At 44.5% G+C, this 24,610-nt stretch overlaps 1 protein-coding gene across 6 annotated transcripts in view; it reads left to right on the top strand.

Annotated features, from left to right (window-relative positions):
• Window positions 1-23,574, top strand: part of rabgap1 (RAB GTPase activating protein 1) — a 156,820-nt gene extending 133,246 nt beyond the window's left edge. For all 6 annotated transcript variants that reach the window (XM_029708594.1, XM_029708590.1, XM_029708591.1 and 3 more), the window contains 7 exons: window positions 6,172-6,264; window positions 6,824-6,934; window positions 7,128-7,232; window positions 7,874-7,957; window positions 16,059-16,130; window positions 20,882-21,079; window positions 21,353-23,574. In XM_029708594.1, the coding sequence (XP_029564454.1) occupies window positions 6,172-6,264; window positions 6,824-6,934; window positions 7,128-7,232; window positions 7,874-7,957; window positions 16,059-16,130; window positions 20,882-21,079; window positions 21,353-21,475 (786 nt within the window). In that variant the 3' untranslated portion in view covers window positions 21,476-23,574. The remainder of the gene's footprint in view (window positions 1-6,171; window positions 6,265-6,823; window positions 6,935-7,127; window positions 7,233-7,873; window positions 7,958-16,058; window positions 16,131-20,881; window positions 21,080-21,352) is intronic.
• The last annotated feature ends 1,036 nt before the right edge of the window (window positions 23,575-24,610 follow it).

Here is a 24,610-nt window from a genome sequence, read left to right as displayed (position 1 = left end):
CTCAGTGAGAAATGCTGTATATGGCCCAGGAGGTCGAATACAGCATTCTGTAAAAAGTGATTGAGTAGGCTGCATAGATTTCATGACTAGATGCTCAAAAGACGAAAACGCAGTCATTACTTTCTTTTGTAAATTGAAATTTGGTATCATAAATGTTAGCAACACCTCCGCCTTTGCGGGATGCCTGGGGGATATGGTCACTAGTGTAACCAGGAGGAGAGGCTTCATTTAACACAGTAAATTCATCAGGCTTAAGCCATGTTTCAGTCTGGCCAATCACATCAAGATTATGATCAGTGAATAGTTGACTATAACTGCCTTGGAAGTGAGGGATCTAACATTAAGTAGCCCCATTTTTGAGATGTGAGATATCACAATCTCTTTCAATAATGGCAGGAATGGAGGTCTTTATTCCAGTGAGATTGCTAAGGCAAACACCTCCATGTTTAGTTTTGCCCAACCTAGATCGAGGTATAGACACGGTCTCAATGGGGATAGCTAAGCTGACTATACTGACTGTGCTAGTGGCAGACTCCACTAAGCTGGCAGGGTGTCTAACAGCCTGCTGCCTGGCCTGCACCCTATCTCATTGTGTAGCTAGAGCAATTAGAGCCCTGTCTATGTTCATAAATAAGATGAGAGCACCCCTCCAGCTAGGATGGAGTCCGTCAATCCTCAGCAGGACAGGCTTGGTCCTGTTTGTGGGTGAGTCCCAGAAAGAGGGCCAATTATCACAACTCAACCAGCGATTGAGTTTTGAGACTCTGCTGTAGAGCTCATCACTATCCCTAACTGGGAGGGGGCCAGAGACAATTACTCGATGCCGACACATCTTTCTAGCTGATTTACACGCTGAAGCTATGTTGCTCTTGGTGACCTCTGACTGTTTCGTCCTAACATCATTGGTGCCGACGTGGATAACAATATCCCTTTACTCTCTACACTCGCCAGTATTAGCCTTAGCCAGCACCATCTTCAGATTAGCCTTAACGTCGGTAGTCCTGCCCCCTGGTAAACAGTGTATGATCGCTGGATGATTCTTTTTAAGTCTAATACTGCGGGTAATAGAGTCGCCAATGACTAGGGTTTTCAATTTGTCAGAGCCAATGGTGGGAGGCTTCGGCGTCTCAGACCCGGTAACGGGTGGAGGAGAGACCAGAGAAAGCTCTGACTCTGATTCTGACTCGTTGCTTAATGGGGAGTACCGGTTGAAAGTTTCTGTCGGCTGAATGAGCGACACCGGTTGAGCATTCCTACAGCATTTCTTCCAGAAGCCATGAGAAAATTCTCCGGCTGCGGGGACCGTGCGAGGGGATTTATACTACTATCTGTACTTACTGGTGCCACAGACGCTGTTTCATCCTTTCCTACACTGAAATTACCCTTGCCTAACAATTGCGTCTGAAGCTGGGCTTGCAGCACGGCTATCCTCACCATAAGGCGATCGTTCTCCTGTATATTATGAGTACAGCGAATTAGAAGGCATAATGTTAATGTTACTACTTAGCTTCGGCTTGTGGAGGATCCTATAGAACCACGTCCAGATAAAGCGTCCGGGGAGAAAAAGTTGAATGAAAAAAGTAGAGCGAGGGAAAACATTTAAATATAAAACGGTAATTAAAAAGTAAAAACCGTAAAGTTGGCAGGTAGCAAAGTAACATTAGCAACAAACTGCACAGCAGCACGTAAACAAGTCCACAAGTTGTGACCGGAAATGACGTCACTATAGTATTAGATCTCTCTCCCTCTTACAAAAGCCACAGCACATCACAGATCACGTCAAACATTGTAGCCAGAATAACAACAGAGTAGCTGCATTTGCGTTTGTTTAAGGTGTTTTCTAGTGACATTTATTTGAATACATCCATAACAATGAGCTAATGACGCACGATTTCGCCTGGGGTAGAAAATGTGCTCTCTCGTCAGGACGCTGTTCTTCAGAAGAGCTAGCCAACAACACGGCCAACACAATCACTTCGAACTGAACTAGCTGCATTTCCTTTCATTTTACCTGTTTTCTATTGACATTTCTTTGTATATATCATTATAAATGATGCTGATTCATGATTTCGCCTGGCTGAGTGAAGCTGCCTGCCTGTCTGTCTCATTCCGACACGTTCATTACTATGGGACAGCTGGAGATCGAATCTGAATATTGAAACAATGGAGACAGACATCTAGGTTTATACAAATCTCTGCTGTTGAAAACTAAATATTAGTCTGAAAGAAATGTGAGATAATGTCTAGATGCTTTTTATAGTGGAGATCAAGTTTATAAATTGCCTGGCTGGGCTGATGAGACAGTGGATTGCACAGTCAGATGAAGCAGAGTAAATAGCCATTTTAACGTCATAGATTTAGCTGGCGGAAACGTGGAATAGACACCGGCTGGAATGCGATTTTAACCAATCGTTTGCATTGGTAACCAGTTTATAATAGCAATAAGGCACCTCTGGGCTTTGTGGTATATGTCCAATATACAATGGCTAAGGGCTGTGTCCAGACACTCCACATTGCGTAGTCTTTAAGAACAATATACCACACCTCTTCTGGCATTTAAAATAACCAGTCAGAGGCAGTGTTAAGCTGTAATAGAAACTGACAGCTACAGAACACCTTCATAACCTTATGGCCTGAGCTCTCTCCTGACTTAAGAAAGTCACAAGTATTTTACATCCTATATGGATTTGTATCGAAATATTTGGAAACGGACTGCATCTAAAAACATCAGAAATAATTATCAGAAGTATCGGCTAATCCTAAATGACATACCTGTGCTCCGTCCTGACCTAGAAGGTAACTCTGGTCTATGCTTAAGAAGATTGATTTTGATCCCTTTACATATGTATTTGTATCTAAAAACATTTTTCTCAAAAGTGGTTGGCTTATCCTAAACTGCATTACGTAACACCTACAGTACACTAAGTCGGAGATTACCTGCGTCCTTATAGCCTGATTCAGACAGGCTTTAGAACAGGTCAACCTCTCTTGTCACATATTTCATAAGGTACGGCATGGGGTCAGGCTTAAGGTCATGCACTCTATGACCTCTGACCTTTTTGACAGGTCTGGTCACCCAGGGCTGGTCATCTGAAAGTTAGTCGTAGAGCAGGATTAGGATCTTAAGGGCTAAAAGGAGCAGGCAAGGTCCTCCTGGTGGGAAGAGACAGCCACACCCACCCACCCTCCCTCACACCCACAAATTCTGTCAGAGTTCAGCCCAGAGCCTGGTGGCATGATCAGGGACCTCTCCTCTCCCCCTCTACCAGCCTAAACCACTCTGCTCTGCCCAACACTTTTCACTGTACAGAAGCAGGTAGACAGATATGACTGTGCTATTATTCCATTCTTTAGGCTTGAGGGAGTTTGCATAGCTCAAGCTAAACCAGCTGTTTTCTTCCAGTGATCTGCTGTGGCTTGAGTAAGAGGGAGAGGCCTATTACTATAGTGACCACACTCAGTATTTAGCACAGCCACTGTTTACAGGCAGTACACACCCACACACATACTTTGCATAGTGCATACACAGTGAAACACACACACACACACAGCCTCAAACAAGCACACACACACACAGCGGAGGAGAGAGGGCACACCGGGGTCATAATGCTTTCTCACTCACTGACTGCGTAGGTTGACATTTTTTGGCCTTTTAAAGGGGCAATCAGCGGTTGTTACATCCATTTTTGGACTTATAAATGAATGATTACTGAAGAATATAACCTGTAAATGCCTCATGAGCTTAGTTTAACTGACGTAGCCCATCGGAACACATAATATAAGATTGTTTTACTCCAGTGTTTGTGAACAAAGCAAACATAAGCAAACACCGTATAGCCTCAAAACATGGTTAAAACTATAATTTTGGTCAGTCCCTGCATTCATAGCTTTGTCTATGAATTTGAGAGTGATTGCTTATCTCCAATCCCTCTGATTTTTACCAAAACAGTGAAGGGGACTACACTGTTGTTTCAACTGCTGTTTGGCCCTTTAAGTTGATCATGTGTATGTGGTACAGTATGCTAATTTCCGTCAAGCTTTGTATAATGATCACATGCGCAAAGAAACTGACGGACACCCTCGTGCGCACGCAGTTATTTTACCTGCACAATTCTGTAAAAATAGCCTAATGGACATTTCTGGGGCTGCTGTGTCGAATCGAGTAAGTGACAATACTCTCATCATGTCACAGGGTGTCAGTGACCCCCGGTGAGTACAGTTCTGTTCCTTTGTTGTTCAGTCAGCAGAGATGTGTTGTCAGTACAACGATCCAGTGTTTCTCTTCTGCTCGGATGGTTGCTCTGACAACAGCTGTCAGACTGGGACAGATTGGGGCTCTGACTAGATAGGGCACTTCCTGCCCTCAACACTCTAACTTTCTCACACTGTGTCTGGTCTGGCTCAACCTCACTGTGCAACGCATGCATGTGCGCTCTCTCTCTCTCACTCACTCACACACTAACTCACTCTCACTTTAATACACAAAAGGCTAGCATTCAAACTCATGTAGGCCGTGCTGTTCTAGAACATAACCAGTAGTTACTAAGCCCTCAAAGCATAGCAGGTGTGTCAGTAGTGTAGTGAAGCCAGTTTATCCTGAATAGCTGAATCTGCAGTCATCACTGGAACCATTATGGACCTGCTCCTCCACAACAGACCCGGTTCTGTACTGTGGGTCGTAGCCGGAAGAAACCGCAGCCGGCTAAATAGACCTCATTTACAACGAGCTGCCTGCTGGAGAAAGAGCATACAGTATTTATGCCTCTACATGCTGATTGCAACATGCTGAGTGTGCTTTGAGAAACTGCTGCTCTTTGTACAAGGGCAGCAGTGGAGGGAAGTGAAAGGCAGGGCTTTGAAAGAGCTGTTGATAATCACACAGACAGGTTGTTCATGGTTATTATTGAAGTGCTGTACATGCAGCATAACCAAGTCGTTCTTGACAAATATGCAGGTTTGTTTTATCAGTAAATTCCTATTTCGTTATTATCGACAGAGAGTCATCTGTTCTCTCTTTGGTCCTTTTTTGACATGTATTTTTCCATATTATAGACACGTCTTGTGTGTTTTAATCAAATCAACTATATGCACTGAGCTTGTCTGATGCTTTAAGCACACTGTTTGATGAAATAATTAAGACACACAAGTGACCAAAGTGCCATTGGAAGAAAGGAGTGATAATGGGCCTATGTAGAATCTCCATAAAAAATCAACCGTTTCCAGCTACAATAGTCATTTACAACATTAACAATGTCTACACTGTATTTCTGATCAATTTTATGTTATTTTAATGGACAAAAAATTACCTTTTCTTTCAAAAACAAGGACATTTATAAGTGACCCCAAACTTTTTAACGGTAGTGTGTAGGGGCGGCAGGTAGCCTAGTGGTTAGAGCATTGGACTAGTAACTGAAAGGTTGCAAGATCGAATCCCCAAACTGTGTATGGATGATTTATAAAGCCAGGCATATTTAAAAGTTAGGCTATTGATTATAGACCTAAATAAGTTGCCGTTTCCTCTCTCCTCACTTTTCTTAGACAATTAAGGCAAGTGCTGTTTTCTCTTCCCCTAACTCTTCTGCTGCCACCGCCGCATTGTTCTCAACACCAATATGCTGGTTACCTTTGCTATTATGCACGTAGCAACATGGTCTAGGAAAAGGTGCCAATTCAGCAGCGCACTGTTTCAGAACCGTGGACAGCCCATTTGTTATAAAATATCATTTTTTATTAGTGTTGCACCATTCTTAAGTAATATAACCATATACAATTTCAGTAGCACATGTCTTAGTGATGGGCTGCCATCCCCCCGGCCTCCACAATGTATTAGTCCACTCAGACAGGTGCGAATCAGACAGGTGTCTTGTACACCATGAAATTATGATTTTTTTGGGGGGTGGGGGGCTGCTGCTCAATTAAAGAAATCTCGGTCGACCAACAGCTTATCGACTAAATGGGGTCAGCTCTAATTGAGTATTTATCTTGTTATGGTCAGAACACACCTGACTAGTACTGCCAGCAGAGACACCCTGTTGCCTAGAGCTGTAACCAAGCTATGGGGAGACCTCGCAACACTCCCAATGCCCTCACCCTTACCTCCTTGTTGTGTACTGTAGACCTACTGTAGATGTTGTCCAGTAACAGTGCGTCTGCCTGTCCTTGTCTCTACAGATCAGTCAGAAGAAGCTGAAGAAGTATGAGAAGGAGTACCACACCATGAGAGAGCAGCAGGAGCAGCAGGAAGCTCCCATTGAGAGATACGAGGTACTATACATGTTTCCATTTGAGTCATTTAGCAGACGCTCTTATCCAGAGCGAGTTACAGTTAGTGCATTCATCTGAAGATCGCTGGGTGGGACAGCCACATATCGCAGGCACAGAAAGTACACTTTTCATCAAAGTAGCTATCAGTAGAGTCACACAACATTGGAGTGAAGGAGTTGAGTTAGTCTCTTAAGTGGACTGCGCACACAAACATCTACTTGTGCACAGCCTCATTATCCATTACGTAGTTGTAATGCCAGGAATGTCTGGAGGAGAATTTGTGTACTGCGGCCAGGTCAATTTTTAATCAAGGCTTATTCTCAAAGGTTGTTATTTACAAGCATAGTTAAACATTATATATGTCACGAGTTGAGAGAAACAGGAAGAAGATCGGAGGATCTTCAATAGTGCAGCCCGGCAACAGGCTTCTCTCTCTCTCTCACTATTCTCTACTCTTTCCACTCACGCACTCCTCTTTCCTTTCTCCTTCTCTCACTCTCTCCCTCCCTCACCCACTCACTCCTCCTCTCCTCCTCTGTCCTTTCCTTCGGTCCTGTAGAGGGAGAACCGTCGTCTCCAGGAGGCTAACATGCGTCTGGAGCAGGAGAATGATGACTTGGCCCATGAACTGGTCAGCAGCAAGATCCTCCTGCGCAAAGACCTGGACAACGTAAGACACGTCGTCCCAGAATTCCCTTTCTTAGACTTGTGCGAGTATGTAAACGTGGGCGTGCATGTGTGTGTCCAACACCCATTTAGCTGTCAAGTCCATTTTTACTCTGATAGGTTTGTTGTTGTCATTTGGTATTAGATATTGTCAGTTGACCTTGTCACTGTATCCATGTGTGCAACTGTCCCTTTAGGCTGAGGAGAAAGCAGACGCTCTGAACAAGGAGCTGTTGATGACCAAACAGAAACTGGTGGATTCGGAGGACGAGAAGAGGCGACTAGAGGAGGAGTCTGCGCAGGTCTGGCTGGCTCTCTTTGTCTCTTCCTCCGTTTGTCTGTTCATCTGGCTGGCTGTCTCTGTCTGAAAATAATATTGCTGTCTTGGAAGGACAATAGAAGTTCACTGACAATGGAATTGAATGTGTTGGATTGATCGATAATTAATTATTTTGAAGTAAACTGCCATTGTCCTCCGGATTGTTGCTGAATATTTTTTCCATCATCAGATTGCTTTTCTGTTCATGCACCTTGGTGGGAAAGCAGTATTCTTTCTCTCTTTTTGTCCATCTCTTTAAGACAGGGGGATGGTGGGCTCCCCCATGTAATGTGGCCGTGGTCTGTGTTCCAAGGACATGACTTATCGTCAAGCACAGGGCCTACTGTATTTCTCACTTACGTGTACAACGGTCTCAGGGGGCATCTGCCGTTGCTACTGTCCTTAGCTGTTGTCCTCTTGATGACAACATCTTTCCTACTCCTTGAGCGTGTGTGTGTGTGTACTACTCCTTGAGTGTGTCACTACTGTACGCACTTTACAGGCCCAAGGACAGTTGACTCCTGTCCTGACTGAGATTAACTCCTTATATTTTAGGTCAGAGGTGAAGTTATTCATTATGCATGTGATGTCACGTCGACGTGCGTTGTGCCTGTCTGTCTACAGCTGAAAGAGATGTGTAGACGGGAGCTGGACAAATCAGAGTCTGAGATAAAGAAGAACGGTTCCATCATAGGAGAGTACAAACAGGTACGGTTGACTATTGTATTCTCTCCATTCTGTATCCCCCCCATTATGTATTTAATCAAATTTCATTCAAATGTATTTATAAAGTCGTTTTTACATCAGCAGATGTCCCAAAGTGCTATGCAGAAACCCAGCCTGGTGTTACATGGCCAATAAGGCCAGATCGTTCTTCAAGATGTTCATAGATGACCAGCAGGGTCAAATAATAATCACAGTGGTTGTAGAGGGTGCAACGGGTCAGTGCCTCAGGAGTAGCCAAGCATTCAGAGGTCGAGACAGCAGGTGCGGTAGAGAGAGAGAGAGAGAGAGTCGAAACAGCAGGTCTGGAACAAGGTAGCTCGTCCGGTGAACAGGTCAGGGTTCCATAGCCGCAGGCAGAGCAGTTGAAACTGGAGCAGCAGCACGACCAGGTGGACTGGGGACAGCCAGGAGTCATCAGGCCAGGTAGTCCTGAGGCATGATCTTCGGGCTCAGGTCCTCCGGGAGGAGAGGGAGAGAGTGAATATTAGAGATGGCGTACTTAAATTCACACAGGACACCAGATAAGACAGGACAATTACACCAGATATAACAGACTGACCCTAGCCCCCGGCACATAGACTATTGCACCATAGATACTGGAGGCTGAGACGGGTGGGTCAGGGGACACTGTGGCCCCATTCGATACCCCCGGATAGGTCCAACCAGGCAGGATATAACCGCACCCGCTTTGCCAAAGCACAGCCCCCCACACCACTAGAGGGATATCAACAGACCACCAACTTACTATCCTGAGACAAGGCTGAGTATAGCCCACGAAGATCTCCACCGTACGAGCCCGAGGGGGCACAAAACCGGACAGGAAGGTCACGTCTGTGACTCACCCCACTCAAGTGAAGCACCTCTCCTAGGGACGGCATGGAAGAGCACTAGTAAGCCATTGACTCAGCACCCGTAATAGGGTCAGAGGCAGAGAATCCCAGTGGAGAGAGGCGGGCCGGCCAGGCAGAGACAGCAAGGGCGGTTTATCGATCTGTCATTCCAGTGCCTTGCCATTCACCTTTGCACCCCTGGGCCAGACTACACTCAATCATAGGACCTACTGAAGAGATGAGTCATCAGTAAAGACTTAAAGGTCGAGACCGAGTCTGCGTCTTTTACATGGATAGGCAGACCATTCCATAAAAATTGAGCTCTATAGGAGATAGCCCTGCCATCAGGTGTTTGCTTAGAAATTCCAGGGACAATAAGGAGGCCTGCGTCTTGTGACTGTAGCGTATGTGTAGATATGTACGGCAGGACCAAATCGGAGAGATGGGTAGGAGCAAGCCCACGTAATGCTTTCTAGGTTAGCAGTAATCAGGCCTAGCCTTAACAGGAAGCCAGTGTAGAGAGGCTAGCACATATGATAAAATGTTTTGGTTCTAGTCAAGACTCTAGCAGCTGTGTTTAGCACTAACTGAAGTTTTTTTAGTGCTTTATCCGGGTAGCTGGAGAGTAGAGCATTGCAGTGGTCTAATCTAGAAGTGACAAAATCATGGATTAGCTTTTCTGCATCATTTTTGAAAAGTTTCATATTTTTACAATGTTACGAAGATGGGAAAAAGCTGTCCTTGAAATATTATGGATGTGTTTGTCAAAAGAGAGATCAGGGTCCAGAGCAACACCGAGATCTTTCACAGTTTTATTTGAGACGACTCTACAACCATCAAGATTAATTGTCAGATGAATTCGTTTCTTGGGACCTAGAAATAGCATCTCTGTTTTGTCCGAGTTTAAAAGTAAAACATTTGCCGCCATCCACTTCCTTATGTCGGAAACACCGGCTTTCCAGGGTAGGCAATTTTGGTGCTTCAACATGTTTCATCGACATGTGTAGTTGTGTGTCGTCCCCATAGCAGTGAAAGTTGACATTGTGTTTCTGAAAGACATCACCATGAGGTAGAATATATAGTGAAAACAATAGTGGTCCTAAAACAGAACCTTGAGGAACACCGAAACGTACAATTGATTTGTCAGAGGACAAACTATCCACAGAGACGAACTGATATCTTCCCAACAGATAAGAACTTGTCCGTGTAGACCAAGTAGGGTTTCTAATCTCTCCAAAATAATGTGGTGATCGATGGCGTCAAAAGCAGCATTAAGGTCTAGGAGCACGAGGACAGATGCAGAGCCTTGGTCTGACGCCATTAAAAGTTCATTTTCCACATCACGAGGGCAGTCTCAGTGCTATGATGGGGTCTAAAACCAGACTGAAGCATTTCGTATACACTATTTCTCTTCAGGAAGGCAGTGAGTTGCTGCGCAACAGCTTTTTCTAAAATTCTTGAGAGGAATGGGAGATTCAATATTGGCCGATTTTAGTTTTTAAAATTTTACAGGTCAAGGTTTGGCTTTTTCAAGAGAGGCTTTATTACTACCACCTTTTAGTGAGTTTGGTACTCATCCGGTGGATAGGGAGCCATTTATTATGTTCAACATAGGAGGGCCAAGCACAGGAAGTAGGTCTTTCCGTAGTTTAGTTGGAATATGGGGTCCAGTATGCAGCTTGACGGTTTAGAGGCCATGACTATTTTCATGAATGTGTCAAGAGATACAGGATTTAAAAACTTGAGTGTCTCCATTGATCCTAGATCCTGACAGAAATACGCAGGTTTTATTCCCCCCATTCTGTATTCTCCGCATTCTGTATTCTCTCCTCTGATGGCAACATCCTATTTATTAGTTTATTTGTCAGGGACCATTTAAAACATGCCATTGCACCTGATTTAGCTAGATAGCAAAATTTCATCTGGGCAGAAAACAAACATTAATACATCTATACAATATAACACACTATTAATATATATATATATATATATATATATATATATATATATATATATATATATATATATATATATATATATAGAACAAATATATAAAAGCAACAATTTCAACGATTTTACTGAGTTACAGTTCATATAAGGAAATCAGTCAATTTAAATAAAGAAATTAGGCCCTAATCTATAGATTTTACATGACTGGGAATGCACATATGCATCTGTTGGTCACAGATTCCTTAAAAAAAGGTATGAGAGTGGATCAGAAAACCAGTCAGTATCTGGTGTAACCACCATTTGACTCAATCTGCACGACACATCTCCTTCCCATAGAGTTGATCAGGCTGTTGATTGTTGCCAGTGGATTGTTATCCCACTCCTCTTCAATGGCTGTGTGAACACGCTGTCTTACACATCACCATGGGGCACTCTGTTCACAACGTTGACATCAGCAAACCGCTCACCAACACAATGCCATACACGAGGTCTGCGGTTGTGAAGCCGGTTGGCCGTACTGCCAAATTCTCTAAAGCGATGTTGGAGGCAGCTTATGGTAAAGAAATTAAAATTCAATTTTCTGGCAACACCTCTGGTGGACATTCCGGCAGTCAGCATGCAAATTTCACGGTCCCACAAAACTTGAGACATTTGGTGTTGGAGGGCCAGTAGGAGGCACTCTTTCCTCTGGTCTAAAAAATATCCCAATGCCCCAGGGCAGTGATTGCTGCCCTGTGTAGAGTGCCGTCTTTCGGATGGGACGTTAAACGGGTGTCCTGACTCTGAGGTCATTAAAGATCCCATGGCACTTATCGTAAGAGTAGGGGTGTTAACCCTGGTGTCCTGGCTAAATTCGTAATCTGGCCCTCAAACCATCACGGTCACCTAATAATCCCCAGTTTACAATTGGCTCATTCATCCCCCTCCTCTCCCCTGTAACTATTCCCCAGGTCGTTACTGTAAATGAGAATGTGTTCTCAGTCAACTTACCTGGTAAAATAACAGATAAATAAAATAAAAAATTTAAACATTTGTGGCATTGTGTTGTGTGACAAAACTGCACATTTTAGAGTGGCTTTTTTATTGTCCCCAGCACAAGGTACATCTGTGTAATGATCATGTGGTTTAATCAGCTTCTTGATATGCCACATATGTAAGGAGGATGGATTATCTTGGCAAAAGAGAAATGCTCACTAACAGGGATGTTAACAAATGTGTGTCCAACAATTCCGAGGATTTTTTTTCTTCAGGTTTGCCTTGATACTAGCCAAGGTACTGCACTCTCACACTGGTTGGCAGGTTGATCTCTTATCTAGATGCTCTGATTGAAAAAATATGGTGGACCTAGACTGAGTTGAGCAGTCCCCTTCTGTTATCCACTTATCCACAGTTTATTTTGTAATCAGTAAAACTAGTGGCAAGAAAAAATATGTCAACCCTTTGGAATTAATTGGATTTCTGCATAAATTAGTCATAGAATTTGATCTGATCTTCATCTTAGTCAGAAGACCTACAGTGGGGAGAACAAGTATTTGATACACTGCCGATTTTGCAGGTTTTCCTACTTACAAAGCATGTAGAGGTCTAATTTTTATCATAGGTACACTTCAACTGTGAGAGACGGAATCTAAAACAAAAATCTAGAAAATCACATTGTATGATTTTTAAGTAATTAATTTGCATTTTATTGCATGACATAAGTATTTGATACATCAGAAAAGCAGAAGTTAATATTTGGTACAGAAACCTTTGTTTGCAATTACAGAGATCATACGTTTCCTGAAGTTCTTGACCAGGTTTGCACACACTGCAGCAGGGATTTTGGCCCACTCCTCCATACAGACCTTCTCCAGATCCTTCAGGTTTCGGGGCTGTCGCTGGGCAATACGGACTTTCAGCTCCCTCCAAAGATTTTCTATTGGGTTCAGGTCTGGAGACTGGCTAGGCCACTCCAGGACCTTGAGATGCTTCTTACGGAGCCACTCCTTAGTTGCCCTGGCTGTGTGTTTCGGGTCGTTGTCATGCTGGAAGACCCAGCCACGACCCATCTTCAATGCTCTTACTGAGGGAAGGAGGTTGTTGGCCAAGATCTCACGATACATGGCCCCATCCATCCTCCCTCAATACGCTGCAGTCGTCCTGTCCCCTTTGCAGAAAAGCATCCCCAAAGAATGATGTTTCCACCTCCATGCTTCACGGTTGGGATGGTGTTCTTGGGGTTGTACTCATCCTTCTTCTTCCTCCAAACACGGCGAGTGGAGTTTAGACCAAAAAGCTCTATTTTTGTCTCATCAGACCACATGACCTTCTCCCATTCCTTCTCTGGATCATCCAGATGGTCATTGGCAAACTTCAGACGGGCCTGGACATGCGCTGGCTTGAGCAGGGGGACCTTGCGTGCGTTGCAGGATTTTAATCCATGACGGCGTAGTGTGTTACTAATGGTTTTCTTTGAGTCTGTGGTCCCAGCTCTCTTCAGGTCATTGACCAGGTCCTGCCGTGTAGTTCTGGGCTGATCCCTCACCTTCCTCATGATCATTGATGCCCCACAAGGTGAGATCTTGCATGGAGCCCCAGACCGAGGGTGATTGACCGTCATCTTGAACTTCTTCCATTTTCTAATAATTGCGCCAACAGTTGTTGCCTTCTCACCAAGCTGCTTGACTATTGTCCTGTAGCCCATCCCAGCCTTGTGCAGGTTTACAATTTTATCCCTGATATCCTTACACAGCTCTCTGGTCTTGGCCATTATGGAGAGGTTGGAGTCTGTTTGATTGAGTGTGTGGACAGGTGTCTTTTATACAGGTAACGAGTTCAAACAGGTGCAGTTAATACAGGTAATGAGTGGAGAACAGGAGGGCTTCTTAAAGAAAAACGAACAGGTCTGTGAGAGCCGGAATTCTTACTGGTTGGTAGGGGATCAAATACTTATGTCATGCAATAAAATGCAAATTAATTACTTAAAAATCATACAATGTGATTTTCTGGATTTTTGTTTTAGATTCCGTCTCTCACAGTTGAAGTGTACCTATGATAAAAATTACAGACCTCTACATGCTTTGTAAGTAGGAAAACCTGCAAAATCGGCAGTGTATCAAATACTTGTTCTCCCCACTGTATATAAACCTTGAATTGCTGATACTATTTAAGGAAAATGTTTATACATTTTAAATGTTTATGCTTAGCTCACATAATATAATTTAAACGTATGTAAGGTATATGTAATAGAATACATGTGGCAAAAACTAATATAGACATTAATAAATGCATTTCTATAGCTTCCAAAATATATTTTACAATGATGGAGGGGAGTGCCAAAATGGCTGCACGGTGGCTTCAACACAGTCCTCTAGTTGATATATAAATCGTTGAGTAAAACTCATCCTATCCATGTGTTTAATTCCTCAACACAAACTTCAGTTGACATAACCAAAGCTAGATTACACAACATTGAGGGCATAAAAGGTACTGAGGGCCAACAGAAATAGTCTCACTATTTTAAAAGCAGATGTAGCTACCTTTTGACAGGAATCTAAAAATATGAATAGGAAATAGAAAATGACAGAAAATGATCAAATTGACAGGAGCAGCTCCGCTGGCTGCGATGTGCCAGTTGAAAGCATCTCTTCGGATCAGAAAGCAGAAAAACGGTGAGGAGATGTGGTTCTTTAAAAATAGTTTCTCTCTGGTCCCCATTGCGGGGCTGAGGCTGTTTTAATAGGCCTCCTAACAGTGTGATGTATGGTAGAGTGTGGTAGTAGGTTCCTGTGAACTGATCTGGGACCAGCAGCAGGCTGGAGATCACACACATCAGGAATAGCAGGCTGACAGACTGAGACAGACAGGTGTGTTGAGGAAAAACTCGTTCCAAGGATCAGGCAGAGCTCATTTTCCAGTTTTTAAATGTTTATTCAAGCAATTGCAAGGAATTGAACTCTCCGGATATACCGGGGAGGAACTGGATTATTTACAAGTCACACAGTCTTTATATACTTATTCTTCACAAAGAGCTGTTTACCTCTCGTAGGGGGAGGTACGCTTACAAAAGAGACGAGGTAATTGGCTCCACTTTCTTAGAAGAATTGTACAAACAAGAACAGTTCTCACAGCCTATGATAGAGGAGTGATAAGATCTTTAAAGCCTGAACAGAGGAAGCTACATTTCCCCCTGGCTAGGTTTTTAGTGCCCTACAAATAAAGAGCCAGTAATATATCACTTCATCCGTGCGCTATGTAAAGAGGGTACTGGACAGCTGTGGTATTATTCAACTTAAGCATTTTACACAGCATTAGACTGTAACAAAACAATTGTGCTCTAGCAGGTTGGGAACAAGTAGAGCAGGGGAAGATGTGCAGGCCTTTGTTCTAGCCCATTACTAACACACCTGATTCCATAATCGAAGCCCTTCATACGTTGCATTGGGTGTGTTCGTACTGAGCTGGACCAAAGCCTGAAAAACCCTAGTTGGCAGGGTAGTTAGCTAGTCTGTCTGGCGTAGGCAAGGGTCTTGCCTTAATGATCTAAACCATTTATAACCTGCCTACAACAAAGCCTTAATAATCCCAGGGCTAAAAACCCTGCCCTCCAAATAACCACTAAACTATAAGCGACTGAGACACCGCGTCTCTGTCTCTAGTCTCTCTGATTGGGATCATTAATAACACATTGTTTGTTAATTACAGCAGCTTATGCATGGTAATCAATTTCTGTTTTTAGTGTTGCCTAATTGCTCCGGCAACCTATTTTAACCATAGTCGTGGCGATGAATCAGGCTTTCTCTAAATTAAGATGTGTTTAGTGTTGCCACGGTGACAGGGAGGGCGGAGTGGGATAGATGGGATTTCTTGGGTGAAAGGGCGATCAGATTGATCAAATGTTCCAGTTAGGATGGTTCATTTCCCATCGATCTCACTGCGTCCACCTCCCTGCGGTAAGGTGGGTTGTGGGTTGTATTCATAAGGGCACACCGTAGCCAGACATTTTCCAATGGACAATGAGTTGTTTCTTATTAGACAAGTTCAGGTAGTCCCTCCCTGCTTCAGTCAGTTTTCTTCCGTGTGGTGCCAAGCGAATACTCCCCCGGTGCAGAGTAGGGCTGGCCGGATGGTTAGGTAATCCTCTAATGACAGGAGTTGTGTTGTGTAGTTCAGTTGAGTTAAGTGTATTAACTGTAAGAGGATAGAGCCACAGCCTTCCTGGGATTACACTCACATACAGATGAGGGAGGATTCATGGAAAGGTGTTTGAGATTCACCCTGTGTTCTAACCTCTTGATCTTTGACCTCTTTGTTGACCCCTGTAGATCTGCTCCCAGCTCAGTGAGCGTCTGGAGAAACAGCAGACAGCCAACAAGGGAGAGCTGGAGAAGATCCGGGTGAGACCACGTCACAGGACATCACACAATCACATGACAGACTGCTCAATCACGTGACATAGCGCTGTTTTCAAATGTGCACGCTTTCTTTGTGTGGCTGTGCGAGTGTGTAGTTCTCATTTTTCATTTCTTTTCCTTCCGCTTAGCAAGTTAACATTAGCTGCTAAATGTATACAGGTTAGTCTCATTGAGATAAAATGTATTTTACAAGAGAGACCATGTATGACAGCCCCCGCACCTCTCCAAAACCTGTATATGTATATACAGTACCAGTCAAAAGTTTGGACACACCTACTCATTCAAGGGTTTTTTTTTATTTCACTATTTTCTACATTATAGAATAATAGTGAAGACATCAAAACTATGAAATAACACATATGGAATCATGTAGTAACCAAAAAAGTGTTAAACAAATCAAGATTATTTTAGATTTTAGATTCTTGAAAGTAGCCACCCTTTGCCTTGATGACAGCTTTACACAATCTTGGCATTCTGTCAACCAGCTTCACGTGGAATGCTTTTTTTTGTGTTATACAAAAGTTATTTCCGGCTGTATGTAATATCAGAGTGGCGGTAACGCACCAGCATTACGACCAGGAATATGACTTTCCCAAATTGGATCCTTTGTTCGTACCCCCCAGGGCAATTGAACTCATCCCAGAGGCTGCTACAAGACGCCACCGGCGGAGAAGAGGTTTTCGGAGTGGACTTCTAGTCCGACTCAGGAGGCGTGCACACCATCCACCACTTCCGAGTATATTACTCGCTAATATTCAGTCTCTGGACAATAAAGTGGAAGTGCTCAGGATGAGGATCTCCTTCCAGAGAGACATCAGGGACTGTAACATACTCTGTTTCACAGAATCATGGCTCTCTCCGGATATACTGTCCCCGTCCATACAGCCAGCTGGGTTCTCAGTACATCGCGCAGACAGGAATAAAGAACTCTCCGGGAAGAGGAAAGGCGGTGGTGTATGTTTCATGACTAACTACTCATGGTGTGATTGTGATAACGTAAATAAACTCAAGTCCTTTTGTTCACCCGACCTAGAATACCTCACAATCAAATGCCGACCATATTACCTCCCAAGAGAATTTTCTTCGGTTGTAGTCACAGCCGTGTATATTCCCCCTCAAGCCGATACCACAACGGCCCTCAAGGAGCTACACTGGACTTTGTGCAAACTGGAAACCACATATCCTGAGGCCGCATTTATTGTAGCTGGGGATTTTAACAAAGCAAATTTGAGGAAAACGTTACCAAAGTTCGATCAACACATAAACTGTAGTACTCGCGCTGCAAAAAACACTTGATCACTGCTACTCCCCCTTTCCGGGAATGCCTGCAAGGCCCTCCCCTGCCCTCCCTTCGGCAAATCAGATCACCACTCCATTTTGCTCCTCCCTTCCTATTGGCAGAAACTCAAACAGGAAGTACTTGTGCTAAGGCCTATTTAACGCCTGTCTGACCAATTGGAATCCATGCTTCAAGATTGTTTTGATCACCCGGACTGGGATATGTTCCGGGTAGCCTCTGAGAATAACATTGATGTATACACGGACACAGTGACTGAGTTCACCAGGAAGTGTATATGGGATGTTGTTTCCACTGTGACTATTAAAACCTATCCAAACCAGAAACCATTGATAGACAGCATTTGTGCAAAAATGAAAGTGCGAACCACCGCATTTAACCATAGCAAGGTGACTGGGAATATGGTTGAATACAAACAGTGTAGTTATTCCCTCCATAAGGCAATCAAACAGGCAAAACGTCAGGTACAGAGACAAAGTGAAGTCGCAATTCAGCGGCTCAGACATGAGACGTATGTGGCAGGGTCTACAGACAATCACGGATTGCAAAGGGAAAACCAGCCACATCACGCACACCGACGTCTTGCTTCCGGACAAGCTAAACACCTTTTTCGTCCGCTTTGAGCATAACACGGTGTCACCGACGCGGCCCGCTCCCAAGGACTGTGGGCTCTCATTCTCCGTGGCCGACGTGTTAACTCTCGCAAGGCTGCCGGCCCAGACGGCATCCCTAGCTGCGTCCTCAGAGCATGCGCAGACCATCTGGCTGGAGTGTTTACGGACATATTCAATCTCTCCCTATCCCAGTCTGCTGTCCCCACTTACTTACTCACTTACTGTCCCCACTTACTACCCAAGAAAGCAAAGATAACTGAACTCAATGACTATCGCCCCGTAGCACTCACTTCACAATAACCTCTCCCTCAACGTCAACAAAAAAAGGAGTTGATCGTTGGACTTCAGGAGACAGCAGAGAGAGTACGCCCCTATACACATCAACGGGACCGTAGTAGAGAAGGTGAAAAGCTTCAAGTTCCTCGGCGTACACATCACTGAAAATCTGAAATGGTCCACCCACACAGACAGTGTGGTGAAGAAGGCGCAGCAGCGCCTCTTCAACCTCAGGAGGCTGAAGAAATTCAGCTTGGCCCCTAAGGCCCTCACAAAAAGAACGTCAACCACCCGAGCCATGGCCTGTCACCCCACTATCATCCAGAAGGCGAGGTCAGTACAGGTGCATCAAAGCTGGGACCGAGAGACTGAAAAACAGCTTCTATCTCAAGGCCATCAGACTGTTAAATATCCATCACTAGCCGGGTACCATCCAGCTACTCAACCCTGCACCTTAGAGGCTGCTGCCCTATATACATAGACATGGAATCACTGGTCACTTTAATAATGGAACTCTATAGTCACTTTAATAATGTTTACATACTGTACTGCTTTACTCATTTCATATGTATATACTGTATTCTATTCTACTGTATTTTAGCCAATGCCACTTCGACATTGCTCGTCCAAATATTTATATATTTCTTAATTCCATTCTTTTACTTTAGATTTGTGTGTGTTGTTGTGAATTGTTAGATACAACTGAACTGTTGGAGCTAGGAACACAAGCATTTCACTACACCCGTAATAACATCTGCTAGATATGTGTATGTGACCAATAAGATTTGATTTAGTAGTGGTTTCTTTGCAGCAATTCGTCCATGAAGGTCTGATTCACGCAGTCTCCTCTGAACAGCTGATGTTGAGATGTGTCTGTTACTTGAACTCTGTGATACATTTATTTGGGCTGCAATTTGAGGTGCAGTTAACTAATGAACTTATCCTCTGCTGCAGAGGTAACTCTGGGTCTTCCTTTCCTGTGGCGGTCCTCATGAGAGCCAATTTCATCATAGTGCTTGGTTTTTGCGACTGCACTTGAAGAAACTTTCAAAGTTCTTGAAATTTTCCGGTTTGACTGACCTTCATGTCTTAAAGTAATGGACTGTCGTTTCTCTCTGCTTATTTGAGCAGTTCTTGCCATAATATGGACTTGGTCTTTTACCAAATAGGGCTATCTTCTGTATACCACCCCTACCTTGTCACAACACAACTGATTGGCTCAAACACATTAAGAAGGAAAGAAATTCCACAAGTTAACTTTTAACAAGGCACACCTGTTAATTGAAATGCATTCCAGGTGGATACCTCATGAAGCTGGTTGAGAGAATGCCAAGAGTGTGCAAAGCTGTCATCAAGGCTCCCGAGTGGCGCAGCAGCCTAAGGCACTGCATCTTAGTGCGAGAGGCGTCGCTACAGACACCCTGGTTTTGAATCCAGGCTGTATCACAACCGGCCGTGATTGGGGGTCCCATAGGGCGGCGCACAATTGGCCCACCATCATCCGGGTTTGGCCGGTGTAGGCCGTCATTGTAAATAATCATTTATTCCTAAATGACTTGCCTGGTTAAATAAAAAATCACTTAAAAATAAAAGGCTACTTTTTTTGAAGAATCTCGAATATAAAATATATTTTGATTTGTTTAACACTTTTTTGGTTTAATACTTGATTCCATATGTGTTATTTCACAGTTTTGATGTCTTCACTATTATTCTACAATGTAGAAAATAGTAAAAGTAAAGAAAAACCCTTGAATGAGTAGGTGTGTCCCAACCTTTGACTGGTACTGTATATGTGTGTATTTCAAAGGGACTGGGTTCAATTCCCTTTTGATAACACAGACAGAATAGCCCACTTCTCTGTCTCCCTGTACCTTAGGACTCCGGATTGTGATATTGGATGATCATGGAGTTGGTATACAGCTTCTCATTTCCAGACTAGGCGAGGTGATGGAGGTAGGGTGAGGAGGAGGATGAGAGGGCTCTTGAAACTGCTGAGGACTATATCTCCCGTAAAGGAGAGACCCTCAGAGAGACCCTCAGCCTGCCACCTCTTATCACCCTGCTAACTTCCTCACAGCCACATTGCTCATTACTGTTGCAGCTGCCTGTACTTACTCAGACAACACACCACACACTGGGGGGAAATGACAGGTGGAATGGGAGGGAGATACCCGTGTGAGCTAGCTGGAAAGTGAGGAAGCGCCAGTGATGTAGTTTTGTAAACTGCGCCTGCTCTTAGATGCTGCGATTTGCGTGGCGTATTGTTGTGGTATAACATGTGACCTGGTTTAACCTGTGTCTGGGTCTCTCTCACTCCAGTTGAAGGTGAAAGGCTGGGAGAAGTGCAGGATCTTGTTGAACAAAGAGGTTTGTCTGAAGGGATAGGCTTAGAAGTCTAGTGGTGTAAGCTGTGCCTGCCTGGTATAACCGGTGTCCTGGTATCTCCCCTCCTGGTCTCTCCCTAGAAGGCTGGGAGAAGTGACTTGCCTCCGTGATGTAGCCATGTTTTAACCCGTGACCCGCTCTATGTGGTCTCTCCCCTACAGCTGAAAGTCGAAGGCTGTGAAAAGTGCTCCATCCTGTTCAGCAAGGAGGGTCGTCTGAAGGCAGTGAGGAAGATGAAGGAGGGCAGTGAGGAGGAGACGGACGAGGAGAAGGAGGCTCTGAAGAACCAGCTCAGAGAGATGGAGCTGGAACTGGCCCAGACCAAACTACAGCTGGTGGAGGCGGAGTGCAAGATACAGGTACTAGGCTCACTTCAAAAGGACCCCAAAACCTCTGCTTAAATTGTAGTCATCCACACTGTAGCTACCCACATAGACTAAACTCAGCTGAGATCCTCGATCAGTTCATTTAAATCCTAACAATTCATGATTTCATTACTGAAGGGAATTTGAGGCAATACACGTTTTCATTCATTCTAGTTTTAATCTCCTGTTTCCTTACACCAGGCTAGCCCTGCAGCTCCAGCCCATTGCCTAACCTCTTTCCTTTATGTTTTCTCCCCCCCCCCACAGGACTTGGAGCACACCCTGGGTCTGGCTCTCAACGAGGTCCAGGCTGCTAAGAAGACCTGGTTCAACAGAACCTTAACCTCCATCAAGACCGCGACGGGAGCACAGGGCAAGGAGACCACCTAACTTGAGACGCTCCTCCTCGACCACAGACTGTCTCCTTCTCCCCGTCCTGCTCCCGAACCTCCCCCTGTCCCCCTCACGGCCTCCTCCCTCCTTCTCCTAGTCAGAGGTACCACCCCACTCACTGGACTGGAGCAAACCAAACCTCGCCGGGACACGACGGGGGTTTTAAAAAAAAAGGACTAAAGCTCAAAGGTACCACTGCCCCGAACGAAACAATGTACTTAATTTAAAAGAAAAAAGAAAAGAGAGGTTTCAACGTTAGTCTTTATACTACTGATATTTAACAGGTAAGGAAGGAGATTTCTAGAGAGCTACCTGAACTGTCCTTCCAATCCAGACCTGGGAAATACAATCCATTTTACTGTCCTCTCTAGACTGCTTGCACAAACAACTCCAACTGTAATCTAAGTACTACGAGTGCTAACCAACGCCCTCTTCCTTTTTCTCATTTCCGTTCTACGATACCTTTTCTATATATGTATGATTATGAACATGCTTATGTATAGACGTGTATCCGTGAAGACTGAGCACACCAGAGTATATGTATGCGCGTGTTAGCGTGGGTGAACATTTAAGCCGAATGTGAGTGTGTGCATGTTTGTGTGTGCATGTTTGTGTGACTGACGATGGTTCTGAGTGTGTGGTGAACCTGTGACGCTCGGAGTGTGAGTTTAGTGTATGAAAAGTAGGGTGCCGTATAGTGTGCCGAGGTTGGAGCTATATGAGGAGGAAGACGATCTTATTGACGAAGCCTTGATGTGAAGGGTTAAGGTGAACATAATGTACAGCATAACAGTAGATATATTAGCAACAGCCTGGGGTCTGTCCGGTCGGTGGTGCAGTAGCAGACGGAGGCCACTAGTGGGCGATGTCCTGGTGGTCCTGACGCAGTCCTCACAATGCGCTTTCTGGGCTGGGACAGGCTGGGCTCAAAGCATGGGAGCTCCAAGGCTGGAGCTGCAGATACAGAGATATGGGTGTGGCCCTCCCTTGGCTCAGACCCCACCCCATTACAGTCCTCCCTCTACGGCTGTGTCTGAAATGGCACATGTTGGACGCAGCTCATCACTCCTCCACTCTGAGACCAGCTGCTCCTCTGGGGTTCCTAGATGACCCCACATGACCTTATCGGTCGAGGTTATGTTTTACGCCGTGTTATTTTAGCTCCATGACCCCCCCACCCCCAGACCTAGTCAGAGACCCCACTCTCCCGACATAGACATAAACACACACAGACGTTACAGGCACCTACCTATGCACACTCTGACTCCACTCTCCCAATGTAGACATATACACACATCACAGCCAGCCACCTACCTACCTACCTACACTCCTGAAAGGGAGAGAAATGGCGAAATGGCACACGCATGTCACCTGGTCGTCTGTCACAGGCTGTGTGCTTACGTGGGCACTCTTATGTGGGAGACTGAGTCAGACAGAGACATAACTGTTGGGGCTCATCAAAGGTCAGGGGTCGTTGGAGGTCAAGCCGGCGTTCTGGGGCACGTTGCGGGATGTCATGAACAGAGCAGACATGATTCCTTGTTTTACATGTTTGCTCTACATAATATATTTCTATCTGAACGCTCCCTGGTAGAGCTCTGTGTCCATATTGGGGAAGGTCCTACTCTCTACCGACAGTCTGTGTGTGGGTTTGTGGTGGGAGGAACGGTCTTTGCACCTTAATATTCATATTTATAACGTATGGGATCCGGCTAAGCTTGTTTAAGTCTGTGTTGATGTCAGTGGAAGAAGGTCTGTGAAATGTACTGAGAACAAAGAGGCTCCGTAAGGCACTGGGTTGTACATAAAAAAGCATTCTGATGATGACTTTTTCTTTATTCTTTTGTACTTCTACTCTCCCCGCTGTAACTGTACTAATTAATCATGTCGCCTACAATAATTACAGGTTAATGAAGATCACAATGTTTGTTTTTTTTGCTCAAAGCTCCCTTCGCTTTAAATGTCAGGCAAAGCTTCTGTCTCATCCATAACATGCCAAAATGTACCTTCTTTCATCCAACATTACTGAACGTGTGGAACATTGTACTGGTGTAGCTTGCATTATTCTGCATTTCAATATAAAGCTATGAACACAGGCCTGTTTGTTGTTCGTTTCATTTTTATGCTCCTCCGAATGTATGGATGGGTCATACACTTTATAGCCCTGACTGTTTCTCCTCTTCTTCTCCCTGCATGTTGGCTGAATATAATTCAAGTCATTATAGGGTCTCTATCCTGCTCCATGATCAATAGAATGAGCATCAGATTCCCGTTGCCATGTTACCTCTGGTCATGACGAAGCAGAGCGATCTGATGTCTCACCTGTCTGTCTGCCTGGGACAACTCCTGGGGCTGAGTCCCAAATGGCACCCTATTCCCTATACAGTTCACTGTTTTTGACCAGGGCCCACTCTGGTCAAAAGTAGTGCCCTATAAGGGGAATAGGGTGCCATTTGGGATGCAGCCCCCTACTCTCCTGCTCCACTGAAAATACCTTGAAACCCCTTTAATACGTCCAGGTCTCTCTTTTGTCCTCTTTTCAGAAGGATCCTTCTCCCTCCCTCTTCTTTATATAGTTAAAGGTTAAATAAAAACATTTAAAATAACCCGCTCTCTCTCTCTCCCTCGTCTCTCTCTCTCTGGTGATTAATAAGGGCCATTGCTCAGGGGCCCAGTGGCACTTATCCCTCCCGCTCTTCATCCTTCCATCCCACCCCGTTTTATTCCGCTTGGGAGAAAAGACCGTGAAGGGACGAGAGCAGGGTTGTCAAACTCATTTAGCCCCATTTAGCATTCAGTCTTCAACGAGGTCCGGAGAGCTGCACTGGAAATTTGTCATATTTCCTCGCTGTCAAAATGTTGCAAAAAATTGTCCTCAAACCATAGCTCTTGGAATTCTCCGGTGCTTCCTGACTGTCTAGCTTTCATTTCGGTGATTATTAGCAGCTGGACACAGTCAAGAAACTTTAGGAATGTAAGTCCATTATCATTTCTACACAGTTTCGATTTGGTTTTAGTCTTTTTAAAGTATATTGAGTTTTTTTTGTTCTTCTCAAATCCCAGCAGGCCGGATTGGACCCCCTAGTGGGCCGTATGTTTGACACCTCAACTAGAGCGACAGACAGGTACCAT

This window comes from Salmo trutta, chromosome 23 (assembly GCF_901001165.1).
Source record: "Salmo trutta chromosome 23, fSalTru1.1, whole genome shotgun sequence".
NCBI lineage: Eukaryota > Metazoa > Chordata > Actinopteri > Salmoniformes > Salmonidae > Salmo > Salmo trutta.
The sequence above is the reverse complement of the archived record's forward strand: the minus strand, read 5'-3'. Positions and strand labels throughout refer to the sequence as shown.